Source organism: Leuciscus leuciscus, assembly GCF_965113295.1.
Source record: "Leuciscus leuciscus genome assembly, chromosome: 17".
NCBI classification, from domain to species: Eukaryota; Metazoa; Chordata; class Actinopteri; order Cypriniformes; family Leuciscidae; genus Leuciscus; species Leuciscus leuciscus.
Genome location: NC_138741.1, coordinates 33,074,172 through 33,093,650, shown reverse-complemented (window position 1 = coordinate 33,093,650; position 19,479 = coordinate 33,074,172). Strand labels below are relative to the sequence as shown.

Sequence of the window (19,479 nt, the reverse complement as noted above, 5' to 3'; positions counted from 1 at the left end):
AGAGAAAGCAAAGAAACGGTAAAACACTACAACTACCTATGCCGACAAGTCAAAAAGAGTGCAAAATCTGACAAAGAAAGATATATAAATGACACATGCAAAGCAATAGAAGAAAGCAGAAAACAAAACAAGAGCCGAGAAGTATATGAAAGTATCAGAAAGCTAAGCGGGAAGAGTACCATCAAAATTAGTATAATAAAGGATAAAGATGGGACTATTATAACTGATGCAGAAAAGGTAAAGACACGTTGGAAGCAGTACTTCGAAGATCTGTATAACGATCCAAATCCAGTGGACGAGAGAATTCTGGTCAACTTGGACTACAACGGAGACGAAGAACCAACACCGAGCATCATGATGGAAGAAGTTGTTCGAGCAATAGACCGCCTAAAAACAAGGAAAGCCCCAGGCATCGATAATATTACAGCGGAGGAAATAAAAGCAGCTACAGATGGAACAGGATTACAAATTATCTTCCAGCTCTGTAAGCGAATCTGGGACGAGGAGGTGTTCCCAACAGAGTGGAAAAAAGCTGTCATCATTCCCGTATACAAAAAGAAAGATAAACTTGACTGCAATAACTATAGAGGCATCAGCCTGTTATGCCACAGTAGCAAGATCATCACAACAATAATTATGGAAAGAATAAAGAAGAAAACGGAAGAAATCCTCTCTGAAGAACAGGCGGGCTTTAGAACCTTACAGAGCACAATTGACCAAATATTCACACTCCGACAATTAGCTGAGAAGTATACTGACTTCAGCAAGGATTTATTTGTATGCTATATAGACTTCCAAAAGGCATTCGATAGCGTGTGGAGAGCGGGATTGTGGAATGTGATGAGGAGATTAGGATACCCAGAAAAAGTTGTCAGAATATTAGAGAGTCTATATAAAGGTACTTTCAGCGCTGTAAGAATAGGTGCTGATGTGACTGAATGGTTCGAAACAATAGTAGGAGTACTCCAGGGCTGCATGGTGTCTCCACTTCTCTTTAATATATTTTTAGAGGTGATCATGGCAAGTGCGCTGGAAGAGGCGAACGAAGGAGCAGTCATGAATGGACGAATCATCAACAACCTCAGATTCGCGGACGACATCGCAGCTTTGGCAGAAAACCAGGGTGACCTACAAGTAGTGATCGACAGAATCGTAGAGGAGAGTAAAAGGATGGGCATGAAGGTCAATACAGGAAAGACAGAAGTACAACATATTGGACGGGAAAAGATCAAAGTATTCATACAAATAGAAAACCAGGAACTTAAGCAGGTAGAAGAATTTGTGTACTTGGGAGGAAATATTAGTGAGGATGCCTCTACAGAACAGGACCTCAGAAGAAGAATTGGACTAGCGTGTGGTGCAATGCAAAACTTGAACTCCATATGGAAATCTAAAGATATTTCTAGATTTACAAAAATAAGAGTTTATGAAGCCTTGGTACTTAACATACTATTGTACAATTCAGAGACATGGACACTAAGAGAAGCAGACAAAAATAAACTGAGAGTGTTTGAAATGAATTGTTTACGGAAAATCCAAGGGGTGACAAGAAGAGACCGAATAAGAAACATCGACATAAGAAGAGAATTAGGGATGGAAATCGATGTGGTACAGCGAATTCAGAAAAAGAGGCTTGGATACTTTGGACACGTGGTCAGAATGAAAACAGAACGACTTCCAAATGTCGCTCTATTCGGCCATGTGCACGGGGCAAGGAGGAGAGGGCGACCAAAGAAAACAACTTGGAAGAGGATCTGAAAAAAATGAAGCTGAACATCGTCGAGGCTAGCAGGCTTGCAGCCTCTGACCGAAATAGATGGAGGGACTCCGTGTTGGGGCTGTCGGAGCGTGGGCTACCATCGCCATGACATAAGACAAGAAGACAAGAAGACAAGACCATACCTGGTCAGAGTTGATTGCAGCAACTGTTTGAAAACCTCTCTTAGGAGTTAGGAGATGAGACCAAACCTTCTCAAATGCAAGCAGAATTATATCTTCTGCATCAAGCCCAGATGGAAGATTTTCCTGAGGAATATAAACTGCTTAAAGATGGTCATGAAGTTTCCTCACATGGCTGTATAGTTGACTTGGCACCAGAGTAGGATCCCATTACAGAGCTGATAAGAATGGGTGGGTGACTACGTCAAAGTGAGGATTTGGATCCTGAAGCTATTTATCTGATTGTCTTAGACCCTAAGAATAATAACCAAACTTTTGGTTGCTGACTTTGATTCAACTCTGTGCCACCATGGACCACAAAGAGCGTTAGCTCAGCTCACCTATGGATTGTTTTGGACCTTTAACCATCAAAGTAGGTCGTTGACATGAAGAGGTGGGGGGGGGGGCATTATCTTTAAATGCCAGACAACATAGTGTCTTCATTTGGAACTACTTTCTGGTATGGATACTGACAGTTTCCTTCTGGCCCTTCAAGATTTGTAGCCCATAGAGGTCGACCCTATGAAATATTGTCTGATCAAGGGACTAATTTCAAGGGAGGAGAAAGAGAACTCCGGGAAGCATTTTCTCAGCTTAGTCTCTCTCTTCAGGAGATGTTTGCCCAATAGCAAATTAAATTCTCATTCAATCCACCATATTCTCCCTATTTAGAGGCACTTGGGAGGGAGAGGTACGGTCTGTTAATACAGCATCACGAGTAACTTTGGGAACACAAGTAGTCTCAGAGGAAGTTCTGTTTACAGTGCTTGTTTAAATTGTGGAATTGCTTAACTCAAAACCCTATCGGCTATCTGTCTTCAAATATTTCAGACCCTGATCCCATCACCCCAAATATCCTAATGATGGAGCGGCGAGATACATCTCTCCCACAAGTAAATGTATGCAGATTCAGAACTGCCCATAGAAAGTGGAGACACAGTCAAGTTCTTGCGGATTGATTCTGGGCCAGTTTTTATTAAAGATTATTTTCCAAGTCTTCAGACTCATCAAAAGTGGGTTTTTTTTTTATATGTTTGATATTTTGCATACATTGAATTTTAGTTTCTTTAGTTTCGTTTCTTTGATCCTGCATAATTATTGCTGATTTCAGATGTATGTTTTAAAACATGCTAATGTGTTTGTATTACATTAATTGTTTCTATTTTGTTTATGGTTTTATTAGAAACCAACAATTACCAGCACTGTCATCAATGGGAAATGTCTACTCCTACATGTTGAATAAACGGAGAAAAAGAGACTGATGACTGAATGAGTTTTAATGGACCCACCATTCCGGTAGCAACAGCCAAATCAGCCTAAAATTCCTTCTAAATTTCTACACTGATATCTAACTTGCTTTCCGCCCTCGACTCTAACCAAGGTGTTTTTAAATTCCATAGCCTGACTTTTAGTCCACAACGCTGGCCAGGAGTTCTCATCTCTCTCATCATCTGAAACAAGGAGATAGAAACATTGTATTCTGTTAACTACTGTACAGACACACACACACACACACACCGTCTCCAAGTTATCTCTCCCCTTCTCCCGCTTTTATTGATCCACCACACTAACATTAGTGAAGTTAGCTAGTTCTAGATAGAATTCAATATACCAACAATCCCCTGCTGTTACAGTTACACTAATGATCATGTATATGCTACTTTAACTTACCAGGTAACGTTACAATAGCATCAGGCTCGTTTTGTGTACCGCGTAGGATAGCATCTGGTCCTTTTCTGAAAGGTTGACGTTCGTGTCATCTGCTGCAGCTGTGGTGCTCCCCGAGGTAACGGTTGCTTCAGGGGCAGGCTCACGAAAACACTCAGAGCGTAGTTTGAGTTTGCTTTCGTTTCTTATATCCTTTAGTGATTCACATTAGATTAGTTCATTTCAAACTTGTGCCAAAAATGACCGCTAACCGACTGTGTTGTTCCTTGGTAGGTCACTTTCAGATCCAGGTCTCAGGCCACGGAAGCCCCGATGGTCCAAAGTTCAGTTCTTCGCAAAACAGACGGGGTGAATTTATGAATGAAAGTGTTTAAGTTCTGTCATAAAACTATGTTGTTACATATCCTTGCACATTTTTAAGTGGATATAAAAATCTCCTTGACATTTCCTAGTGGGTATGTGGCGTATACCTGCGTTTCATGTAGACTACACCACTGCTTTAAAAGTAATGCATTACAATATTGCATTACTCCCTAAAAAGTAACTAATAGTGTTACTTAATTACTTTTTATAGAAAGTAATGCGTTACCTTTGCATTACTTTTTCTCATCTGGGCTAGGCTTGCTTTGCTTTTGCAAATGTAAAGCAGTAGCGGCTCCTGGCTATAGATTTAGGTAGGGCAGATTCTGGGTCTTTGCACTAGTTTATTATACACATTTTATAAGCTTTATATTCTATTCGCTGAACATATCAGACACACTTTTGGTAGAATTCTAACGTCCTTTTGATATTCAGCCTGAGGTGTGGCGCTCTAATGATGATTGACAGACTTTAGTAAACATGACAAACGCATAGATTGTCATATAATGGCTTATGTTTACCGAGTGGTACAGTACAGTACGCAATTAATTCTGTTTCGATTGTCACGAAAAATTCGATTGTCACAACATTAGTTGTGAATGGTACCAAAATACTGAACCGTACCACTTTTTTGGGACCCTTCCATTTGGGTACCTAGCACAGTAGTCCGTACCTAAACGAGCTAGGAGCTAGAACGTTGATTGGTTGATTGAGAATCGTCACTTGCACGTGCTACAAGGGGAATGACAACACCAGAGGCACCATTTTTGTGAAACGCAATACAAAAACAGGTTTTTATTTAATTAAAAAAATTTCATCAGAGACAAAATGTCATTGACGAAAATTTTTACACAATCTTTTCGTCATAATGGAGTGTAATCTGCATTCATTGATAATATATTTAATACTGTGCCTAAATTTTTATTAGACCGCTGACAATAGTCAGGATAATGCACTTTATCTCTCTTTTTATATTGTACACAATCATTGTTACCATTGTTATTTTTATGAGTCATAAGGGTAGTAGATATTTTATTTTAATATATATTCATTAAGTGAATTAAGGATTAAGTGACTCTCAACATTTATGAATTTGTATCCTGTTTAAGCATTACCTGTCCAGACAAATGATAATTTGTCTTTGTATGCATTTGTCTCGTCTTTTTTTCCTTTTCCTCATTGTTGTCGTTGTTCTGTTTGTTCTGTGAAAAAGAAAAGACACTAGATTGTGTACAAAAAAAATATTCATCAACGAAATTAACTCCTCAACACTGAACAAAATCTCCCGATTCTGACTAACACTTCTGAATCTGATTGGCCATTGTGTTCAAGAAATCAACAGATGTGTCTGTGATTGGCTACATTGCTCAACACTGCAAAAGCACATTGTAAATAGAAACATTTGACCTTCTCCAGAGCTAAAACACAAATACGCACTAGAGAGTTTCGCTAATATCCTATAATTATTATGCTCTTGCACCCCCGTGGAACCAGGCCTGACCGAACCAAGAGACTATGGCACATGACAATTAGACTTTATAAACTAAAATCTTTGTGACTCACCTATTGCAAAATGTTTTTTTTTTTTTTGTTTTTTTTTTTGCATTTACTAAGCACTGGCAAACATGCACCTTTTGAACTTCCTTGCCTTTAAAGTATTAAACTTTTGGATCGACCTTTAAACGGATGCCTGGTGTGATCCTCCTTGTGACAGCTTGGTCTCTATCACACATATTTTTTGGGGGGAAATATGAAATATCTAAAGTAAAACAGCATCTATTTAACAACATTCCTGTTTCTGTAAAATTACAAAACGTAACAGTCTGCCTTCATGAAACTTTCCTTTAAAATCTCAGTGGTTTTGTTGTTTTCTCTTGTTTATATATATTTTTTTCTTACAAAATATGATAATATTAATATTTTAGTTTGAAGGACAGAATTAATTAAAAATATTATTATTTAAGACAGTATTTGACATAGAGAACATGCATTAGTCTCTGAAGCAAATCTCAGAACAAGATAATATGCAATGCGTGAAAGTGCCTGATCATGTGTGTGTAAAGAGATGCGCGCTTCAGTGAAATCCGTTCTCTCGGTTCCAGTGTGTTTCAGACTGAAGAGCAACACATGCACACGCGCTTTCTGTGTCTTCCACCTCTGTGTTTGTCACCCACCCGCACGAGCCCGTCTCCCCCTCCTCCTTGAGCATGTGAGTATGGATGGATGGCGCACAGGCCCCTCTGAAAGGACAATAATAAAGCACAAAGACGCGGGTGAGTTCTTCTCCTTCTTCCTATGCGAAATGCCGCATTAGGAAACGCGCGTTATAGCGCGGCACGAGATGTGATGATGGGATGCATGTGCAGCTGCGTGTTCACATGAAGAGCTTTTGTGTCCTCATCGCCGCCTTGAACAGCATCCCTTTAAACCTCAAGTGTTTCCTTCTGAGACGCAACGCTAATAATCGCTCTGATTTTGGGGCATGATAAACGGATAATGTTGGGAGTCATTGCTAAAACAGGCTATAATGCTGTAATTTTTTAACATCACAGTCAGTGTGTGCTGCGGTAATGAAATGCGGGTGCAGGTAAAGAAAAACAAGAAAGTGTCTTTGCAGGAGATCTAGGTGCTTGGACCTCCGCTGAAAGTCAAGAGAGAGAGAGAGAAATAGGGAAATTTTCAGTAAGTGGAGATGGTTTTCGGCCAAAGCAAATGAACGGATACTGAACCTAAGGCATGTGGTTCATGATGTCCATGCGACATGTAGCCTTTATTAAATCTTCTGACATTTTATTTTAGACATTACATAACTAACATTATACAGTAGGCTACATTATGCATAATAGCATTTATTTTATTTTTATGTTAAGTTATATTATTGCTGCCTAGCCTGTATACGATGTCTTATATCATTGAATGGTTATAAAGAAATTGTAAACAGTGTATATATATGTGTGTAGTTTGGTCATTCCTACAGTCCATACTTCCAATCTGTCATTTCTACAAAGCCTAATTCCTTTGAAACACACAATTAATTATCTATCTTTTTATTTTCATCAAGAGATATTGAAAATTGATAGAAAAGTCATATTTTGCTTTTTAATATAATAATTTAAATTAACAGTGAAATGTGTCATTTAGGCTATTGTTAATAAAATAAGACTGAATAACTTAAATAACACTGAATCATGGACTTTTAGGAGATATTTTAGGAAAGTGAACCAAGCATCCAAGCCTGTTTTTTCTTGTTTGGTATTTGCGTTATTATAAATAAGCTTTACCCCTTTTAACCAGCCAAATTTTATTCATAGTTGAATTTAACATTATTAACAATTTAACATTATTAATGCCTTAAAAAGCACCAAATTGTACAAATAACTCCGGTCTGATCTTTACTATTCAGTTATATTCAATAAATAAATAAACAAAACCTAATTGAGATGTCTAAATTTTGTAGGCTATTTGACCAAAAATGTACAGAACAGTGAAATTGTAAAATATCATGCCATTTCATTTCAGCATCCAGACTTGCAAGAACTATATAATCACATTCTGTTCACCTCATGTTTACTTTCTCAGATCCTGATGACTCGATGTCCCAGCTGATAAGCATATGTCCAAATGTCTGGTTTTCTCACAGCCGGTCCCTGAAATCCAGTCAATGAAGTCTCACACAAACTCTCTCTCCCTTCTCTGAATGGAGCCTCTCTAATCAGAGGTTAGGTTGCTTCACAAGACTATTACATAATTGCATGGTTTTATCTCGTTTAATACATTGTGAAAGAGGTTTACTAGAGATTTGGCACCAAGCAAAGAAAATCTAAAATAGCGTATATACATTTTTAAAGTGAATTTGTTATATGAGTTAATTTATATAGTTCATTAAGTTCTATATGAACACAATACTGACATATTAGATTGAATATCAAGGGATGCATGCATGTTTTATCCATACAAAATTGAATTTGTTCGAAATTTTCTTATAGTTTTGTAATTTCAATCTACCTTTCTTCTTAATTAGTTGAAATGGAGGATGAAGATGGTACTTGTTTATTTGATGTTTTGTGGTAAGTGTTACATCTAATAAATTTAATTTTCTCAGTTTGTATGTATTTTATTTAAAGCAAAAAAAACAAAAACAAAAAAAAACATTCACATCGGAAGAGTTGCAAGATATTTTGCTCATGTTAACTACTAAATGTTTTGCTTTGAAACAGTGACCCTCAAGCCCTGAATGATTTTCTTCATGGGACAAACGAGGTATGAAAGGATTGTAATATTACTGTGTGGCTGTAATCTTTAAAGTTAGTAACATAAGTGACTACCTGTTACAGTACTTTCTCCAAAACTTGTTTCAGTTGTGGTAATTTGGAAACCTTTCCACACTTATAAGTTATAAGGTCATATGTAGGGAGATCTCACGTGAAGAACTGAGAAGGACCTTAACAAGAGAAACTCTTGTGTTTGTATATACATTTTGTGTGCAGATACAAAGTCTAAAAAATACTCCAGGCAATTAACTGTCCCTCCACCCTTCTGTTCAAACAGCTGCCAAGTGGAGACTTACTCCTTAATTCATCCTCTGGAGAGCCATCACTCTTCACAGACACTCCAGTGAGTCTAGACCTTTCTCCCTATGGAAGAGGCAATATATGTGACCCGTGCTGGCAAAATGAGTCACAATGAGCACATTTTCTAAAATGAATTATTGTTATTTTCTCTATTCTATACATTCCCTATCCTATTAAAAACCTTCAAAATGATGTACGATTTGTTGGAATCAGACAAAAAATGCCTGAGCTACACCTGTTTGAAGTCGATGGAGTCAGCAAATTCAATTTTGTGAAAAATCGAGTTAAAGTTTTCTGAAGGCTCCAAAACAAAATCACCTAGTAACCATACCTTAAAATCCCTGGTAATACCACCAAATTTGGCACACACCAAGTCAAAACTAAATATCTATAAGAAAAAAAATATATATATTCAACTTTTCTTCCCAGGATACCACAAATGTTTGATTAACATTTATTTATTACATTTTTACATTTTACATTTATTCATTTAGCTGACTTACAATTGCTAATTATGTCAGAGGTCGCACGCCTCTGGAGCAATTAGGGGTTAAGTGTCTTGCTCATTTATTAATTTTAACATTTTATTTAACAGACAGTCTATATATTCAGACCTACTGTACTGCACAGATGTAATATTACACATCAGATGATTTTCCCCAACAGTTAACCAAACGTTTACAACAGACATAAGAGATAATGTTTGCGTGAATACTCGCCAAGACAGATATTTTGAAATACTGTCTGAAGTGTCTTTGTGCACACTCTTCAGCTCTGTCAGTCAGCGCGAGTGAGATCGTTTTGTTTACATCTACATGAGTTCGAAAAAAATCACATTTCAATGGTTCAGACTCATGCCATCAAGAATTTGCTATGAATATTCACAAAGTTGGAATACTGCTTTACAACCATACCAAACTTGTGCTGAGGGGAAGTGTGAGAAGCGAGCTGAGAAAAACTGAATTTTTCATAGACAAAGGAAAGGTACTCTCAGAAAACGCACAAATAAAGATACTTTTAGATGTGTAGTCGCTATATTTGGAGCACTGGGATAGCTAGACAAGGGCTTAATGAAGTCATTTTTGTGGAAACCTCAAAATCGACCAAAATTTAAATTTTTCACTTGTTTTGCCCGTAGCTTGAAATCAGCCCGTGCGCATTCCGACTCGTTTTGCCAGCACAGGTCACATACAGATTTGTTTCAGCTGGGATCTCCCAGAACTCAGAATTGCATGTCTGTCCCACTTTTTATCATCAAAAGAATTGATATTTGAATTTAAGCTTTAAAATAGTGTTTGTGTTCCTAGTGAATGTTTTACACAATTGTTGTGAACTTTTGTTCTGCAGAGTCCTGCATCTCTGTTAGCAGATGATGCAAGTTCTCAGGACACTCCTGTCTCTGGCTGTGTAGATCTGTCCTTTCTGGAGGAGGCGCTGCTTGCATCACCGGTATCATCCCTAGGAAGTGGAGGTCCAGAAGAGGCACAAGAAGATCCCAATGTCCACTTAGTGGAACAGCGGAAAGAGTCAGAAGAGATCTGTGACATTCTCCAGCAGAGTCTCCAAGAGGCAGACATCACTGAGGACACTCTTGCATTAGAGGCAGGACTTGCCCAGACAGCAGAGACTCTCCAGCTTGGTTTGTCTGATGCATCCCTTCCTTTGCCTGCAACACCATATTTCTCCAAACCATTGACCATGCCTGGCTTGTTCTCTTCACCAAAGGACACACAAACAGCAGTGGAGCCTCCTCAGCCATCTTTGTTAGCTGTTGGTCCAGGCTGCCCCTCACTCAAGCCTCCAGGAACCCAATTAATGAGTCTACTTCCTGGGAATGTCTTCCCCACACCTCCACTTGAGGCATCCTTTTCTATTAATTCAGCACAAAGGACCAGTATGATTACCCAAAAGACCCTGCCAAGCTGCCAGATGTTGGCCTCTACCGTTAAAACAATTACTCCATCAGTGGTCATGTTACAAAAAACTCCTCTACCCATTCAGCCCAAGTTACCCGTCAACATCCAGCCCAGGCTTGTACAGATCAGTCCCAGGCCATCAGGACAGAAACCATTGCCAGGATTTGCCTTTATCTCAGCAAATACAACACAGACCGTCTTGCTATCCCCTTCTGTTGGCTCAAAGCAGTCCTTGCAAGCACAGTCCGCACCAAGTGTTGGCAAACCTGTTAGCTTTAATTTGGTTGGTCAGGGAGGCCCCATTGTCATTCAGCCCCAAGATCCTTTTCAGGGTCAGAGACAATTCTTTCTGCCCAGCCAAACACCTGCAACTATGACCCAGTCTACCAGCATTTCAAGGTGTCTTCTTAGTACACCAAGCAATCAGATGTCTAACAAACCCAACGTTGACAGTTCTCAAATTGTGACTATACAGCCAAGGCAAATTAACTTCAGCCCTATTTTCACCTCTCCAACTGGACAACTCACACTCAAACATGGGGCACTTCTATCAGGGTCTTTACCGATTCGGCCAACACCTCCTACAGTCTTCCAGATGCCAACACAGCTAGCAGGGACCTATGCACCTCAAGTGCAGGGGCAGCATGATGCTGTTGTTCAAAACACTGTCAGAAATCAGATCAGATTGATTAATAATGCTAATATGCTCCTTCCTGACATGACCACCACACCAATAGGGAATGGTGAGTCAGTGATCCAAAGAGATCTGTTAGGGGGACCTGAGGGGAAGGTGAGTCTTACCCAGAATTCAGTGCTTCTCTCGCCTGAGAAAACAACAGAAGATGAGGAGAAAGTCAACGAATTGCTTCAAGTGAGTTCATTTGTGACATTTTCTGTTGTAATGTTAAGAATGGTTTTTATGTTGTCAAACAGTAAATATTATAACAATTTAATAACCATTTAAATGTTAAAATTACATTTTGAAAACATGGTTGCATATTACAATATATTTGGGGCTCAATATGTTTGTTCACTGCTTTTTTTATTTAAAACTTGATTTGGCAGGAGAGCAGATTGCCTCCTCAAGCTTCAGTGGAAGCACCTATTGTGGAGATTCACTTTCATCCCTCTCCAGTACCAACTCTACTACAGTCACAACCAGATGTTAGTTGTACCCCTGAGCCAGTTTTGTCATTGTCCCCACAACTGATCACCCAAACAGAAGAGCAACAATTTACTGAAGGAGAGCATAATCCATTATATCACAATCAGGGATCAATACATCTTCCTCAACAGGTAAATGTAATTGTGCCCTGTCATAGGTTCTCAAGCATTTTGTGTAATTGCATTCAAAGACAGAAATGAAAATGCAGCAGCATATTAGCCAAGTATTTCATACCTCTTTAGTAAATACACAATATACTTCTTTCCCTGCAGGATCCACTTAAACCGTCAGCCACCCAAGATACCTTAGCTACAACTCTGCTTGTGCAAATGGACAACAACATCTCTACTGCCACAGGTGAAACTGAGGATTCACTCACACCTTTGACTGCAACTGAGAACTTTTCTGCATCCTGTGAGAGTAAAGAGATTCCTTTGGCAGTGTACCATGCCTCAGAGCACAGTGACATTCTACTGCAATCTCCTACTGTAAAGACCATAAGCACAGACTCCATGATAGGCTCAACACCCCTAGCCTCAGATGAGCTGGATTCCTTCATGTCGATTGCTCTTTGTGCTGAACCCAAGTGCCAGGACGGGCCTGTAAAGAGTAAGAGCCCTTCCTTTTTGCCTTAGAAAAGTTGTATCAAAGGCAGTTTAACTAATTCATGATTTACCTGAGCTCAGAGGAACCAGAGAGTCTTTGTTTGTAAGCAGCAACCACAGAATCAACACTCATGTGAATGTGCACAAAATATTTAAATAAATCACGAACACATAACTAGTCTAAACAAACACACAGACGTTCAAGCATACATTGGTAAAATGGAAAATGAAAGTGAATGAATGAAACAGAAACAGGGGAATGGAGCTATGGAAACGTAAAAGTCAGTTAACCACCTGAACAAAACCATCAGTTTCTTAATTTAAAGCATCTTGGTACAACATGGCTTGCCCCTCACTTTGCTCCGGGGCAAAATGAGGTCCCACTACAGTACATGAATATTGAATATAATTACAATTAATATTATCACTGTAGCTGTGAAAGAAGAACTAAACAGCCGTTGTTAGAAAAATATTCTTTATAACAAACACATTTGTTATAATCATCCTATAATTCTTTTTGGCTTTAAATTGATACCTCTTTCCTTATTAGAGATCAACAGTGGAATAATCTCTTTGGACCAGCATGACTTACGGGAGATGGTATACCAGTATTCCCAGGACAAAGAGACCTACTCAACACTTCAGAAGATGGTCAAGGTGCAAAAATAATAAATAATATGTGAAGTCTTCAAGAGATCATTCTAGATTTCAGGGAGATGTTATTTCAAAATAATTCGGAAAGTATTCTTTTATTAATATGCATTTTGTGTCACAGACACCAACTGCATGCAGTCCGAAGGAGGAGAAACTGACACTAGCAAAGAGGAAACACATGTAAGTAAAAATACACTTGCTCAGTTGCATTAATTCTATGCAGACCTCAGTATGGATTCAAAAAGGTGTAAGGTTACTTGCATAGTCCGAGTTCTCTGAAAACAGAGTGAGGTATCTCACTATGGAAAATTCCTCTGGTGTGCATTTTCAAGTAACCTAAAGTTGTCTATTAAGCATTCATTTGTTATCTCACAATGTAAAGATACAGACAATTGATTGCTTACTGAAGCTGTAGTGTCTGAAGCTGTAGTGTCATTGTGTCGGACCAGACAATAATTTTCAAGACAACAAACCTTTGTGTAATTATCAATTGTTCCTGAAGATCCTACTTAACTGGAAATCTTTAGGAGCAGCAGTGAACCCTTCTGCCTTTGCAACCCAAACCTGCTTTTGTACCTATGTAAACCTTTTGCACCCAGTCATAGTGGGTGAACCGCAGTTGGGTTTGCCCACTTGTTTTTCAGAGGTCAAAACAAGTCTTTCAAAGAAAGGTCTGTCTGACCAAAACAAAACAAGTGCATCTCAACACAAAGGCACTTTGATTTCTGCCAGTTAGGTGAGCAGTGGACAATACATGTTTGTATATGAGACTTGGACAGGGGTGTCCAATCCTGGTCCTGGAGGGCCAACACCCTGCAGAGTTTAGCTTCAACTTGTCCCAAAATACCTGCCTGGATTTTTTTAAGTAACCCTGAAGGACTTTACTTTGGTTCAGGTGTTTAATTGGGTTTAGACAAACTCTACAGGACAGTGGCCCTCCAGGAGCAGGATTGGACACCCCAGTCGTACCTTCCCCAAATCTGACTTGCCTTGTGAGAGAGTCTCTAATACCTATACAAATTGTTTCCCCTAGAGCAGGGGTACCAAATTCAGTTTCTGGAGGGCCACAGTCCTGCAGATTTTAGGTTCAACCCAAACTAAACACACCTGAGCCAACTAATCAAGTCCCTCAGGATTACTTTAACCGCTTTTTAAAAAACGCAACTTGATCGTACAGAATTAGTCAATTACAGACCGATCTCGAATCTACCTTTTGTGTCAAATATACTAGAAAAGGCGGTATCCTCACAACTAGGTTGCTTCTTAGAAAGAAATGATATCTGCAAGGATTTTCAGTCAGGATTTAGACCTTACCATAGTACTGAGACTGCTCTCATCAGAGTCACAAATGATTTGCTCTTATCATCCGATCGTGGTTGTATCTCGCTATTAGTGTTACTCAATCTTAGTGCTGCATTTGATACTATTGACCACAACATTCTTTTAAATAGACTCAAAAATTATGTTGGCATTAGTGGAATTGCATTAGCATAGTTTAAATCATACTTATTTGACCGTTATCAGTTTGTAGCAATAAATGAAGAGATGTTTTATCGATCAAAAGTTCAGTATGGCGTACTGAGTGTGCTCGTTGTACCACGGCATTGGACTATTTCCTTTAATCTTCTACGCAAAGGAGCAACTGTGTCTAAAGTGCTGGAAAAGAGAAAATTTCTGTCACAATATCAAGTTATTCTAAGCTATCTGGGATGCTGAGATGATGAAACTGATCAGGAAGATTATCAATGGCAGAAGTGATAGATCTAGAGTATGATTACGACAATGAGTAGGTCTGACACGTGTTGTCTAACTCCAAATGCCAATCCCAATGCATCAATGCCAATGCATTTTAGGCATTGACTTCTCTACTAATGAGCTGATGAGTTGAATCAGATGCATTTGATTAGGAAGAGTTAGGAAATGTGTATGGTTGGTGTGCTTATGAGAACAGGGTTAAGAATCGCCGGATTAGAGGGAAGTCTCTTACCATCGTAAAAAAGCTATTTTCCCACAGAGAGGCTGACCATCGAATAATGAGCTCATCTACATACTCCAATAAGATTGTCTCATCAGTTTGAATGCTAACCGGCCTGAATGTCTTTTTTGGGAAGGATAGCATCACCATCATCCTTATTGGGCATGCTTCAGAGGAGGAGTGCAAGCATCTCAACCTTCTCTTGGTCAGCTTCCACTTCACTAATGTGAACAAGCAGATGTTGTTTAAATAGCATTGACAAGCCAGAGCATTCTACCTCAGTAATATTATGACAACCAGTTAGTTCCCATGGCTAAGAGTTTAGGTAAATTTGTATAAAGGTAAGAATTCACTAACAGTGGAGTAAGAGTAAGATATGCCATTCTTTTGCCTTGTCCAAGACACAATAGTGAGATACCCAACAAATGTTTGAAAGACAAAAAGAATAATGATGGAAGTCATCCACAAAATAACTAATTGTTACAATAGTAACAATACATGTTAACATAAAAATACTTTGTGTATTTTGTTATTTTCAGGGTCAAACAGCAGCTATTTTCGGACCACAGTGCTGTTCTCAGTCCAAACACTTTGGCTCCATTTGTTTCAGTGGAGGATGCTGTCAGACATTTGCTGCCCTACCATACTTGTGCTAGAGCTCTACCCAGCCAGACTGACTTTATCTCAGGTTCGACTCATATAAAGTTGTTTGAATTTGATTTTACAAAATTGTTGTCCTGTAATGGGCCCCACTGTAAACAAAACTTAATGAAAGTGTCTGTCATTCTTTGTGCAGTGGACAAGCAGTTTGAGTGTTTTTCAGTTGTTCTGCTGAAACGAACCAAAGACATGCTAAACAAGTACAGGCAACTACTCCTGGCTGAATCCCAGGTAACAGATGGCTTTCTGAAACACTGAATATCATTTTGGTTTTTGGGAATATAAGAGGTGGCAGGTCTGAGTTGTTATTGCTTCTTCAGCAGGACAGCCCATCAGCAGAGATGGTGATGCTAGAGCGTTTGTTTCTGCAGTCAGAGAGACTCTCACTGGGGGAGGATAAACGACGAGCCAGAAGAGATCCAGGTATAAATGGCACAATTTTCTTTTGTGTGCCTCTGTTTCTCACTAGTTTCTTTTCATTGATATGCTCATGCATTTCTATAAAGCAGGATCCCTCAAATCTGGCCCTAGATTTGCCTGCCTTGCAGTTTCACTCAAACACTGATCAAACTCACCTACCTGTAATTTTCTAGTAAATCTGAAAACCTCGATTAGCTTGCTCAGGTGTCTTTGATTAGAGTTGGTGCTAAACTTTGCAGGGCAGTGGCCCTCTAGAATCGGATTTGAGGAACTTATTACAATTACAGCCACAGATTACCTGCACTATGACCAGAAATAGTGAAATGTGAACAGGTTTAATTATTTTGGTGGTTCAGCAGAGTCCTTCCTGATGTCAAGGCCTAAGAACTCATCGCAGCAAAGTCAAGTGTCATCTGTCCAGACTGGCCTTTCTGGTTGTCCTCCATCTCCACCATCGTGGACCTTGCAATCTGACAGACCTCCTGGCCTCAAGACATATCGCTCTAGCAGCAGAGGAGCACTACGCCTCACTATCAAACATGAGTCAGGATCCCGCAAAGTCATCCAGAACTCGGCATGTGACACCTCGAATGCCATCTCTGGGTATAAACGAAACTACAGCGGGCAGTTAACTAGGGGAGGCGCCATGCAGGGGAAAGATGAATCCCTCAAGCCTCCTTTGTCAAATGTCGAAGAGAACAAAAATGATCTAAACAAGCTGAAATTACATCCTGACATGGAAACAGTTAGGACAGGTAGCGATTCACAGAACCACTCTGAATCTGTGGCCATAGCAGATTATGTAGCTTCAAGGGTGCAAGGCTTACTTCCAGAGCAGTGCACTCCAGTGCTTAAGAGGAACAGGCTGGTTGCTTCGGCAGCAGAGTCTCCAAGTTTTCCTACACTAGTAGAGGAAGGGGAACTGAGTGAACACCTGCAAAGTGCGATAGACAGCATCCTGGAGCTGCAAAGGTTGCAGGGTTCTGCAATAGGGGTTAAACCCAAGATTCAACAGCCTCATGCACTGGATCAGGCAATTAGCAGCATGCTAGAAGGACAACTATAAGAGGGAGAGGAAAGAAGTGCAAGATGAACAGAAAAGCTTCAGGATTCACCAATCTTTTGCTTGAAACATAGCGGTAGCACATTATTTTACAGTCCTGCTCCCCATTTATGTACTTCTTATAGTAATTACTATTACTGGGTAATAACTAGGTAATAACCCTGAACCTGCCCCTAAACCTAACCCATGTAGTTACCTTATATTACCCAGTACTTTCTTAGGTAAATACACTGTAAATACATGTAAGGGCACATGCTGTAAAATAAAGTGCAACCAATATAGCTTATACATCTTGCAATCCACATCCAGCAGAGACTAATTTATTTGTTTTTCCTGAGCAAGAAATCCTATTTATTATTATTTATTGTGCAAATAGAGTGAATAGAGTCTGGGAAGTTTTTTGTGGAGATACAATACAGTAATTTATAGCCTTCTATCAGTTTAAGGCAAGAAAAAAAAAAAAGAAAAAAAAGTGCAGTTTGGCTGTTTGTACATGCCATTTAATGTCAATGTGTCTATAATAACACTATTCCTCATTTGATGGGGACTTAGGTCTGTTTGACGTTTGGTTATTTTGAATGCTCCTTACCTAAACTCTGGAGCTCCCAAAGAACCAAACCAGAGTACACTTGAAAAGGCAGCTTGGTGTGCAGGTCATGTAGAATTGAACTGGCCCGACAGCCTTAACCTGTGAAAACTGCCTTGTACAGCAAACGTGAGAATGTATCAAGGCAAAATGCTTGGTCCGAACTGGTTCAGAAAACACCAGCCAGATGTACTGATGTCAAGTAGACTTTCACACTAGAGTTGAGTGCACCATCAACTCAGTGGCCACGTGTTGTATGCCCAGACAGTACACAGAATGTGTAGCTTCCAGCTTGTTTACCCCCAAAGAAAATATACTGTATTTCATTCTGAAATCACCAGCTGTAAGAAATTCATTATCCCTAACCACAGACTGAAAATGTAAAGCATAACAGGACCTCCACAGAGCAAATGGCAGATATAATGTATGCCTTATTCCAGTGGCGTCCAAACCTGTTCCTGAAGGGCCACTGTCCTGTAGAGGCAAGTGTGTTGGAGCTAAAATCTGTAGGACGTTAGCCCTCCAGGTGCAGGATTGAACACCCTTGTCTTATTCTGTCACTGCAGTGATCTGTACTTACTTTTCCTATTGTAGTCTAAGTCAAGAAGATATGAAGAGTTCAGATGCAAAAGCCTCTAAGTGCCATCTGAAATTTTCTTCTAGAATGATCATTTTTATCAAGCTCGTATATTTAAGTTCAGTAATTTCACTTAAATGGCAATGAAAAATACCTATTAATTGTCATTTAAGTGAAATTACTGAACTTAAATATACGAGCTTGATAAAAATGATCATTCTAGAAGAAAATTTCAGATGGCACTTAGAGGCTTTTGCATCTGAACTCTTCATATATAGATGCAAAAGCAATAAGTAGCAGACGGTTGTTAAAATGTGGTTGTGCCTCAATCAAAAAACTAAACTCTTTTGGATTTCATTGTCCTAAATCATTCAGCTGTATGAAAATTATTCAGAACACTGCTGATATTCAACAACGCACTTAATTTAGTTGGAATACAGGCCGTGTATAATAGTTTTAACTGCAGTTCACCAAAGCCTAAAGCAGTAACTAGAGACATCCAGACAGTGACAAATATTATATTATTGGATTACATTGTTGTTAATGATTTTTTGACAATCTACTACGTCATGCTCACATTACACCAGCGACAATTACTTCCTAATTGGATAATGGAGTAGTATAGTGAAGCATTTTAAAATAACAGTGTTTGTTTGTCATGTTAGTTGTGCCACTTGATGTCATTATAATAATATTGTGCTCAAGTTGTATGTTCATGTCTTATGAGACAGGAAAGATTTTAAATGTTTATGTATTGCTTATCTGACAAATGCTATGCACTACTCTTACAGAACACTTGGCCACCAAACTAAATACTGTGACTGGCCCTAAATGTGACGAGATGTTTGTAACATTACCCCATTTTGTTTGATTTCAACTTGTGTACTATTACTGTGAAACGTAGAATATTTGACACGGATCCAAAACTGTCATTTGACAAACAGATTGTTCTGATGCCACAATCGAAGAGGCCTTAAAGCTGCTGTTCCAGAATCACTAGACGAGTCACTACTGATGTTGACCCCCATTTTAGACCCAATATCACTTAAGTGACCAAAACAAAGCTTTTTTTTTTTTTTTTTTTACGTTTCTACAGATTATTTATTAAATCTTGATTTTCTAAGTAATAAACAGTAAAACTGTACGAGTGTTGGACTGTTTTATGTGCTGCGATCATTCAGGATGTGAAACAGAAGTATATTACACATCATCTACAAAGTAAAGTAGATACTGACAACCACTACCCAACTCATCCATCCATGGAGATGGTGGTCTAGTGGGTTAAACCACTGAACTGGTAAATCGACGGTTGCTGGTTCGA

At 39.1% G+C, this 19,479-nt stretch overlaps 1 protein-coding gene across 6 annotated transcripts; it reads left to right on the top strand.

Annotated features, from left to right (window-relative positions):
* Positions 1 to 1,803: 1,803 nt before the first annotated feature.
* LOC309479350 (uncharacterized protein) lies at positions 1,804 to 18,192 on the top strand. Of its 6 annotated transcripts, none has more exons than XM_082143420.1 (15): positions 1,804 to 3,234; positions 3,880 to 6,648; positions 7,546 to 7,684; positions 7,988 to 8,033; positions 8,184 to 8,226; positions 8,515 to 8,580; positions 9,885 to 11,324; positions 11,519 to 11,749; positions 11,891 to 12,227; positions 12,774 to 12,880; positions 12,999 to 13,057; positions 15,392 to 15,540; positions 15,649 to 15,743; positions 15,833 to 15,935; positions 16,289 to 18,192. In XM_082143420.1, the coding sequence occupies exons 4-15, from the start codon at positions 7,993 to 7,995 to the stop codon at positions 16,996 to 16,998; spliced, it is 3,381 nt and encodes a 1,126-aa protein (XP_081999546.1). In that variant the 5' UTR covers positions 1,804 to 3,234; positions 3,880 to 6,648; positions 7,546 to 7,684; positions 7,988 to 7,992; the 3' UTR covers positions 16,999 to 18,192. The 6 variants fall into 6 exon arrangements, with proteins under 6 accessions (XP_081999546.1, XP_081999547.1, XP_081999548.1 ...); XM_082143421.1 differs by having other exon boundaries at positions 1,804 to 6,239; positions 6,519 to 6,648; XM_082143422.1 differs by having other exon boundaries at positions 1,804 to 6,239.
* Positions 18,193 to 19,479: the final 1,287 nt, after the last annotated feature.